The sequence below is a fragment of the Neofelis nebulosa genome, chromosome 1 (assembly GCF_028018385.1).
Source record: "Neofelis nebulosa isolate mNeoNeb1 chromosome 1, mNeoNeb1.pri, whole genome shotgun sequence".
Classification (NCBI taxonomy): Eukaryota; Metazoa; Chordata; class Mammalia; order Carnivora; family Felidae; genus Neofelis; species Neofelis nebulosa.
In genome coordinates this window covers 530664-539767 of record NC_080782.1, presented here as the reverse complement: position 1 = coordinate 539767, position 9104 = coordinate 530664, and the positions used below count along the sequence as shown (strand labels likewise).

At 63.5% G+C, this 9104-nt stretch overlaps 1 protein-coding gene across 3 annotated transcripts in view; it reads left to right on the top strand.

Annotated features, from left to right (window-relative positions):
* The first annotated feature begins 1851 nt into the window (after window positions 1-1851).
* Window positions 1852-9104, top strand: part of LOC131500729 (palmitoyltransferase ZDHHC11-like) — a 42383-nt gene continuing 35130 nt past the window's right edge. The window contains exons 1-3 of one of the 3 annotated variants that reach the window (XM_058710186.1): window positions 1852-2521; window positions 3536-3774; window positions 4442-5165. In XM_058710186.1, the coding sequence (XP_058566169.1) occupies window positions 4953-5165 (213 nt within the window). In that variant the 5' untranslated portion in view covers window positions 1852-2521; window positions 3536-3774; window positions 4442-4952. Of the gene's footprint in view, window positions 2522-3177; window positions 3775-4441; window positions 5166-9104 lie in introns of those variants that run through there. The other 2 variants (XM_058710263.1, XR_009256492.1) reach the window with 2 other exon arrangements.

Sequence of the window (9104 nt, the reverse complement as noted above, 5' to 3'; positions counted from 1 at the left end):
GAATCCTGGGGGAAGGGGGTTTGTGTGACGGAGGCAGTGGACAGCATGACGTCCCCTGACCCACAAGTGCCACGGGGTGGGCCAGCCCTGCTGGCCACTGCCTGCTGTGCTGGTAGGGCCCCTTGGGAACCTCAGGAGAAGGGGAGCAAAACACTGCATAGCCGAGGCGTCAGGAAGCCGTGGCAGGTGCCGGCAAAGGAGCAAGTCCCCGGGAGGGACAGACCCCACGGTCAGGCTGCTCCTTCCTGGGTGTGTCACAGCCGTGAAGGGGGGGACCTGGGGCTCGGGGTGCCTCCCTGGGCCTGCTGCCCCAGGAAGCTGGCAGGATCCAGGTCCGAACCCACAGGTGCTCTTGGTGGTCAGAATAACTGGGGGCAGGTGGCCAGAGAGGGGGAGTGTCCCTCAGAGCCACACTGGCCACGTGTCAGCCACAGATGCACGGGAGCGCCACAGCACCTCAACCATGCTGTTGACTCTCCGGGGAGAGGCTGTCTGGGCAGACAGTGCCAGGTGACGGGGGTTCATCTTGCTGCCTTTTCTGTGGGAAGCCACACTCCAAACGACCAGTGAGGGGGAGAGTGTGCACATGTGTGAGTGTGCATGCTTGTGCGGTCTCGTATGTGCGTCCGTGTGCACGAGTACGTGTGACGTGAGCATATGTGTGAGCACGCGTGTGCACATGTTTATTCTGGTGCACGAGTGTGCACGTGCACATTGTGTTAGTGCACGTGTGAGCACGTGTGTGAGAGTGTGTGTGAGTCTGTCCGTACACGTGTGAGTGCACGTGTTGGCGTGTGTGTGTTGGTGCCTGTGTGTGTGCACGTGAGTGCCAGCGCCTACCTGTCCCGCGCTCCACCTCACTCCTCCGCCATCCCTGCCCCCGGCCCTAGTGCTGACCCTTTGGGGGTTGGGTGCTTAGGTGTGTGCGCAGCGGGATTGCAGCCGGCCCGTAACAGAGCTTGTGAAGGACCTTCCTGTCAGGCAGGTTGAGGATCACACTCGGAGTGCTCTGTGCACCCTAAAAATAGGGGCGAGTCCGTGTTGAGGGAAGGGGACGCTGGGCTGCAGCAGAGAGGACAAGAGTGGGTTGCAGAGTGGGGCCCACAGCACGCCTGTCCCGTTAGAAGTTCAGGGCATGCAGTTGTGCATGGGAAAAGTCCTGGTTGTCCCGGATGGGGGTTACGGCTCTGGGTTGAGGTCTGTTTCTTAGTGTTGTAGCTTCTGGAGTTTTTCTCATGGAGCGAAGGTGTCTCTTTCGGAGGCACATTTCTCATAGGTGTGAGTGGCTGAGGTCACCGTGGCTCCAGGTCAGCCGGAAGGCCCGACCGCCTGCAGACTCGGGGGACCCCTGGGGTAGTGCCTCCCCTGCCCCACTCCCCGGTGCCTCTTTCAGGGTCTGCCGAGTCGAGGGGTTGAGGTCACAGGCCCCAGAAAAAAGCCCAGCGAGGGGCCAGCAGCCTGCACACAGGCGTATCTGGGGAAGGACGTTCTGCGCAGAAGGCTGAGACCTTGCTCGTCTTCGCACTTTCAAGCGCCGTAAAGACTACACTTTGCCGCAGCTTGAGCTCTGCCGGTGGGAGTGGTGGCCTCACAGCCGACACTCACATGCCGTGTCAGACGTGGCCGTTCAAAAGTGAGTGCACTGTGGGAGGCCTACACTCTGGAGGGTGCCCTGCCCTGAACTTGAACTGTGTTCAGTTACTGGCATCTCCCACCTTCCGCGGCCTCTGCCGTGCGGATGGCTGGGCTCTTGGGGGTCTGAGACCCTGGTCAGGCAGCCTGTCGTCTGCCCTGGGTCTCTGGTGGCATGTTGGCCTGGCCCGGGGGAGCGCCGTGGACAGTGGTGGCCGGCAGGCCTGGGCACGGGAGTCCCTGGGATGTGGTTCCAGGTGGAGGTTAGCACGCAGAGCTGTGTGGGCGCCAACCCGGGGCTGCCCGCGGGCGGGTGCTGGTGTGCAGGGCCCAGAGGGGGCAGCTGTGCTCCCCTCCCCCGCCTGGCCACCGGCCTCCAGCGCCCTCATTCCCTGCGGCCCCTCATCCTGGGCCCTGTCTCCTCTCGCCCGCCTGTGGTCAGACAAGGCTGCCAGGATCAGCGTCCCTGTCATCCCCAGGGACGCTTGGCTCCTGAAGATCGCTCCGCACAGCGTATTGGGCCAAAGGGGGTACGTGTTGAGGACGCGGAAGCCCAGGTAGTCAGGCTGGATGTAGGACTGACCCAGACCAGAAGTTGGCCCCGCCCCGGCCACGGGGGCCTTCTGTGCAGGGTGTCCCCAGCTGGCTGTGGGGGCCCCGGGCCTTCTCTACAGGGTGTCTGTAGCTGGACCCGCCCTGCCCCCCGTTGGCTGTGGGGGCCCCAGGGTGGGGCCGGCCCTGGCTTTATGAGGCGCCTTGGGCTCCATCATTGCCACGGCAACCGGGCCTTTGTTGTTTCTCAGACCTGGGCCGAGTGAGCCCTTGATCCTCAGTCCTGCCTGGACTGTTGACCAGGAAGGAAGTGGAGCGGGTCCTGTCTCCCAGCGGGGTAGGTGTCTCCTGCTTCTACTGTGACCAGAGAACGCAGAAGCGTAACCTGTGCGCATCCCCAAGCAGGACACAGGATGAAACAATGATTCAGGGGCTGTCAGGCCCTGTGTCAGGTTTCAGAAGGTCACGTTTGCCAGGCTGTGATATCACAAACACGCAGGTGTGCCCAGGACGCCCTGTTCAGAGAGCATGGTGTGACGGTGTCTGTCTGGCAGGGGGCAGGGTCACCGTCCACAGTCACACTGGGCCAGCGCAGCAGCCTCTGCTCGAAGCTTCTGTGAGTCGGCCATGTTTGTGTTGGGGACGTGGAGGTGACGATGGCCTTGTGGGAGCATTGCGGCTCCAACACGTCTCACACCGAAACCTGGACTAAACCCTTAGGAATGACGAAAAACGAACGTCAGGAACTGAGCTTGGGCTAAGAAGGGACCCAGGCCCCACCGAGTCTCCCCAAGAGGGAGATCGTTAGGTCCCCTTCCTGTGGCCTGAATCCGGAGGACCAGTCCCGGCATTTGCGGAAGGAGTGGACGGGGGCCTGGCTCAGATCTGGTCGGGGGGGTGGGGGGGGCGGTTAGGAGGTCGTCTAGGGAGTGACGCCAGCACAGGCTCCAAAGGCAAGAGATGGCCATTAGCGAGGGGAGGGGGGGGGGGGGGAACGACATGGCTCCAGGCTGAGGAAATAGCACGAGAAAGGTCAGGAACGAGAAGTGAGCCGAGAAATCTTGTGTGCCTAAGCTGTGAGTGTGTGTGTGTGGTGTGTGTCTGTGTTGTGTGTGTGTCCTGTGTGCGTGCTGTACGTGTGGTGCCTGTGTATGTCTCTGGTGCGTGTGTTCCACGTGTATGTGCGCTCTGTGGTGTATGTGTGTGGTCTGTCACGTATGTGGTATGTGCGGTGTGTTGCGTGTGCACGTGTGTTCCGTGTGTGGCATGTGAGCGTGTGGATGGGCGTGTCCGCACGGGTGTCTCGTGCACACGCGGAGCCCACGTTAACTGTGCCATCTGGTCCCGGCAGGAGTCAGGAGCCCGTGCGTTTGTTGGTAACTGTGTATGTGTCCTGGTGAGAACTGCTGGAATCTTCTGAGAGCGAAAAACCGGACCGGAAGATCCAAGGGGGTGTTCGAGCCGAGCACCTGCCCCGCCAGGGGGCCCGGGGCGAGGCCCCTGCACCACCTGCAGCTGCTCTCTCCGGACCCCCCGGCTCACCAGCGCCCACGTGCCGGGCGGTGCCGGCCGCAGCCACTCCCGGTGACGGTAAGTGTGCACCTCCCGCCGCGGCTGCTTGGGCCGCGTGCGTGGTTGTGACCTCACACTCAGGCCGCTGCGGTCCTGCCCCGGGGACCAAGGCTGCGCTCGCCCCCCCCGTGGAGTGTTGCTCTTGGTGCCGCTTTGAGGTCGGCTGCAGGGAAGCTCCCGGGGGGCCTCCGAGGAGTGCTGCTGCGGTGCCCCCACGCGTGCACTCTCAGTCCCATGTTCCCGTGACGCTTTGGCTGTCTCTGTTGGGGTTCAAAGTAGAGTCTCAGAGCTTGAATCTCGCCCTGCTTCAAGTTTTACCAAATCCAATGCCAGCTGCAACCTCAGGGTTTCCACACGTCAGTGATGCCATTTCTGTCCTGGGAAGCCCCGTAGGATGCGGCCCACCCTTGCCTTCCACGGGCTCCTGGGCCGACGTGCGCCCGCCTGGGCCTTCCCTGTGCCCTCGTGTCCTGTCCGCACCCCGTCGCTCCTTCGACAAGATAAGTGCCGTCTCCGCTGCCAGCCTCCAACGGCACATCCGGTTTCTCCCACGTCCCTGCTTCACCTCGCTGGGCCGAGGGCCGCGGTTACGCCCTAGAGCCCACCTCCCCGTTAGTGGGGTTTGGTTTTCAGAAGCATCCTTCCCATTGGCCGGTACTTCCATCCAAATGTTGTTTTCACGCAGGAATCGTGTCGTTCGTAACACGGTGCCTTTCTGTGCTCCAACCCCCGGGGTGCTGGCCTCGCCGTCCATGTGGGATGGTCTCTGTGGTCCCCCAGGGGTCTCAGCGATCAGGTAAGCCCTGCCTGGCCCCACACCCCGAGAAGAGTGGCAGAAGTCCTCCCTAATGAGGCAAAGTCCCCAGGACCCTCGGCTCTGCCAGAGGCGGCTGTGATGTGGCTCACCTTCTCCAACAGCCGGACACCTGGCCAGAAGTGGCCACGGCTCCCTCCCAGCCCCTCAGCTCGACCTGGGTGTCCCCAGAGTGCCCAGAGACCCCAGAAGCCCCTTGGTCAGCAGGCCTTTGTTCTGCAGCAGGAACGCGGTCTCTTGTTCTGTCCTCAAGGGAAACTTGCAGAAGATTCCCTGAGGATTTCAGCACACAAAAGTGTCGCGTTGTCATAGGCTCTGCTTTTCCTGCAATCTTTTCCTCGGTTTCCCTGGGGGTGGGGGTGACCCTCCTCCCGTCTTGCAGATGGATCTGTGCAGCCGGAGCCAGAGAGGGGCCCTGCGGGAAGCCAGCAGGAAGCAGGCCTCGCCCCGCCGCTGGTCCAGAGTGAATGGCTGGTCGTGGCCCCTGCACACCTTCCAGGCGGTGGCCTGGATCACGCTGTTCATCTTGGCCTTCGCCAACTTCGGTATCTTCGTCCCTTTGCTGCCGCCTAACTGGAACTTGGTCATCTATGGTGTATCCTTCACCGTGGGAGCAGCGCCCGCTGTCCCAGGGAGGCTCCCCGCGGGCCCTGCCCCAGATCTGGCTCAGGGCCCTGCCACGCCTACCAGCCCCCACTGCGACCCCTGTTCTGCGACCCCTGTTCTGCGACCCCGCTCCTCCTCTTCACCTCAGACACCCGCCATGGCCACGCTGCCTGAAACCTTACGTTCGTTCTCTGTGTGGCTCCCTGGCTTGGGGCCGGGGCTAAAAGCACAGGAGTGTCTGTCTGCTGCTTGCCTGCCGTCAGTGCAGGGAGAGCACGCCTGGGGGCCAGGGCTGCAGGGGCTTTGGGGTGAGGCAGGCAGCCTGGACGACAGGAAAGGGTCGCAGAGGGGTCGCAGGGCTGGCTCAGAAACTGAAGGCTGAGTCCCAGGGATTCACATGGCATTCGTTCTCAGGGTCTGGGGTGCCCCATGCGGGCCCCACTTGTCTGCGGGTCTGCAGTGGGCTGGGTCAGGCTGGCTGGCGGGGGAGGCACGCCAGGGGTGCGAGGAAGCCACCGATTATAACCGTGTCCCTCTTGCGACAGGTGAGTCTGGTGGCAGGTGTTGGCTGGGCCTGGAGTGGCCGAGGCCAGAGAGAAAACCCGCCGGCTGCTAGGAGCCACGTAGGCCACAGTGGGGACTGTGAACCCCGTGGTGGCCTAGAAAGGAGGCTCCAGACGTGTCACCAGAGTAGGCTTCAGGCCAGGCGGGCGGGCGTCGGGGACGCGCTTGGGGCTGGCGTGCAGGCCCCCTGGTGGAGCGTGGCAGGTGCAGCCGAGTGCTCCTCCCCCGGCCAGGCGGGCATCGCCAGCCTTGCCCCCTCCTCACACCTCACTCTGTGGGTGACGGACCTCAGTTCCGCCAGCGCATCCATGCTCCGGGGGCCACCGCTGGCCAACCCCACCAGTGAGCCTGGGCGTCCCCCACGGCCTGATGTGCAAGCCTGCTGCCCCCCCAGCGCCACGCAGCCCCCGATCTGGCCAGCCTCCCCCTGTGGGGCCCTCCGGGTGTCTGATCCAGTGGCATAGAGCTGGGAATGTGGGTCCTGTGTGTCCGGATGCAGCTGCCCCACTTCTAGGCCTGTGGCCCAGGGCTGGCGACGCTAGGTGGGGCCTGCAAAGCCAACATCCCACGCCCCACATCACCCCGTGTAACTTGTGTCTTTCACACACAAGAGGATGGGCAGAAGTCGGCCAGCCTTGTAGATTTCTCTACTGGTCCCCAAAACCTGCTTTGTCGGGTTTTTTAAATTCAGAATCCAGGCACAGTTCACACTTTGCATGTGGCGAGGGGTCTCCTCTCTGTGTCCCAGCACGAAGGCCAGCAGTGCCCGACCCACGACTTCCTGGTCAGAATGGCACTCTCACTGGGACTCGCACCACAGCGAAACATCTCCCAGTTCTGAGAGGGAGCCCTCTCTCGTTCTGGGACCAGAAGCCCTCAGTGTCGGCAGGGGCCAGCTCCGGGGAGGGCCAGTTCCTGGCCTCCTTGCTGCCTCCAGCTGCCCCTCTATCTGTATCCTAACCTCCGTCCCTGACTGTGGGTTTGTTTGCGTTCTGGGTTCTAATCCGTTGTCTCCCTTCTCCCTTCGCTGTGGCTCAGCCTGTTCTGGGGCCTTCTCGAGCTGCCTTGTGTTCTCTGTCCAGGGAGCACTCTGACGGGCCCAGAGGGCGCCCCGAGCTCACTTGCACACCCTTTCTCCCAGGAGCCCCTGGCTGGCCCGAGTCCCAGGTTCTGGCTGGCTTCCTTTCCCCTCAGGCTCCGCAGCGCTCGGCCACCGGGGGGCGCCACCGTCGTTCGGTGCTGCAGGGACTGCTGCACCAGGAGGGAGGGCAGGGTCTGGGTTGCACCTCCAGAAGACACAGCAGAGGAGGCAGACCCCTGGTTCCCCGCTGACCTCAGCGGCCAGCTTCCCCCACAGCCCTGCCCCTGCGAAGGGCCCCGGAGGGTCCCTGTGCTGAGGGACTGGCCTCTGACGTGACCCGTCTTAGTCCGGGAGCCTGCGCCGTGGCCAGGCGAAACCCCTGGTTAGGTTAGCCTCAGTGACTGCAGGGCTGGTGGGGGGTGGTGGGAGCTCTGGGGGGCGCCTCACCCCTTCCTGCCGCAGAACCGGAAGGACCTGAAAGGAAGGTCGGGAGGGCGTGTGTCCTGGGCTGGCGGAGCTGTGTGTTTACCAAACACAGATTGTCGCTAAGGGGATGGGGCCTTGAGGGCAGGGCCTGGCCTTCTGCCGCTGGAGACCTCCTACCTTGTGCCTTTTACTTTTTGTTATTCTCTGCAACCTGAGAGACACCCATAACCTGGGCATCTGAATGTGGGGGCAGAACTTTGGCGTGGTGCCCACCTGCTGACACTTCTCAGCCAAGTGGCTGGCGGAGTGAATGGCGCCAGGCAAAACGCGGTGGCCTTTTGCTCGCCCATGTCACTCCCACGGGTGACCTGCCCTGAACCTGTGTTCGTGCTTAAGGGGGCTTGCCTACCACATGGCGGGGGGCTGCCCCTCTGTTCCTGGGGGACACGTTCTGGTAGTGGCCTGGCCACGGCACCTGCAGGGTTGGGACATGAGGGGAAAATCAGGCTCAGGTCAGGGGCCTCGCTGCCTCCAGTTTGAGACTAGAGTGCAGGCCACGCTGCCCCTACACCGTCTCCAAGGGCCCCAACGCCTCAGTCCCTCCCCCACCCCTTGCCTGCCTATTTCTGATGCGACAGAGGAAGGGGCCTTCCTGCCGCACCTCTTGTCCTGGGCCGGACCCCTGTGCTCAGGACCTGCTCCCGCTACCCCAGTAACCACACAAACAGTGCTTGCCTCCACCCAGCGCCTCGGGCTTCAGGGAGCAGGTGCAGGGAGACCGCGTGCCAGCACTGTGTTGGTGTCTCCAGCTGTGATGGCAGAGCCTGACCAGGCCCCTGACCACCTGGCCGCGGCCCCATACCCTGAATGGAACAGCAGAGCAGGGGAGGCTCAGGCCTTACCCAGCCCTGCAGGGTCCTGTGGCCACAGGAAGGGCCTTGGTGTCACCACATCCCTTATGTGGCACTGAGGGATCTGGTCAGTCTCGTGCCCCCGTGCAGGTCCCCCAGGGCCCGGCTGGTTCTCAGCCACCCTTCCACTCACCCCTGGCCTGGGCACCAGCTTCCTGGGCTGATCCTCATGGCCCTCAGCTCATTCTCGCCTGCCCTCCTCCTGCCCTCCTCCCCCAGCAGGGCTGGGTCCCCATTGCCTCCATGCCGTCATCTGGCAGCCCGAGTCCTGGGTCTGCACGTGGTGCCTAGAGGCTGGAGGGCGAGGGAGGAATGAGCGATTTGGGCCAGAAGCAGCCTCCCGCTCAGGCTAGTGCATTGTGGAGGCAGGACCCCGCCTGTCAGCCCCAGGCCCGTGGAGGCGGAGGCAGAGGCTGAGGCAGCTGCGGCTGGCAGGTCTGAGGAGGACCCCGAGGGGGCTTCCCGCAGGACTGAGCAGTAGCCCCAGCCCCCTGCTCCGAACCCCCACCCCTGTCAGATCCCGGCAGAACCCCGTGCACTGTGGCCTCGCGTCCCGGGCTGGGTCATTTCCCCCTGCCACACCCTGGAACCCAGCCTGTAAACCCTGAACCCTCCCATTCAGCACTGGTCCTGGGAAGCAGGGCAGGGCTGACAGGGAGGCGGCTTCCACCTCGTCTGTTTGGTTTCCAAGGGGACAGACAGTGTGTTGTCTCCCGAAGGGGAGGAGGAGGATGGGAGCCCGGGGATTGGTTTTACCCTGGGTGCCACGGCGGGAGTGGGTGCCAGAGAGCCAGAGGGGCCTAGGGGCGAGGAGAGACGAGACGAGACCCAGACAGACCGTGCAGACTGGCCGTGTGAGCCCTCCCTGCTCCCCTCCATTTTTTGATGATACACTGTCTTCTTCCCCCGACACACGTGCTCTGAGCATCTCTGCTGCCCAAAGAAG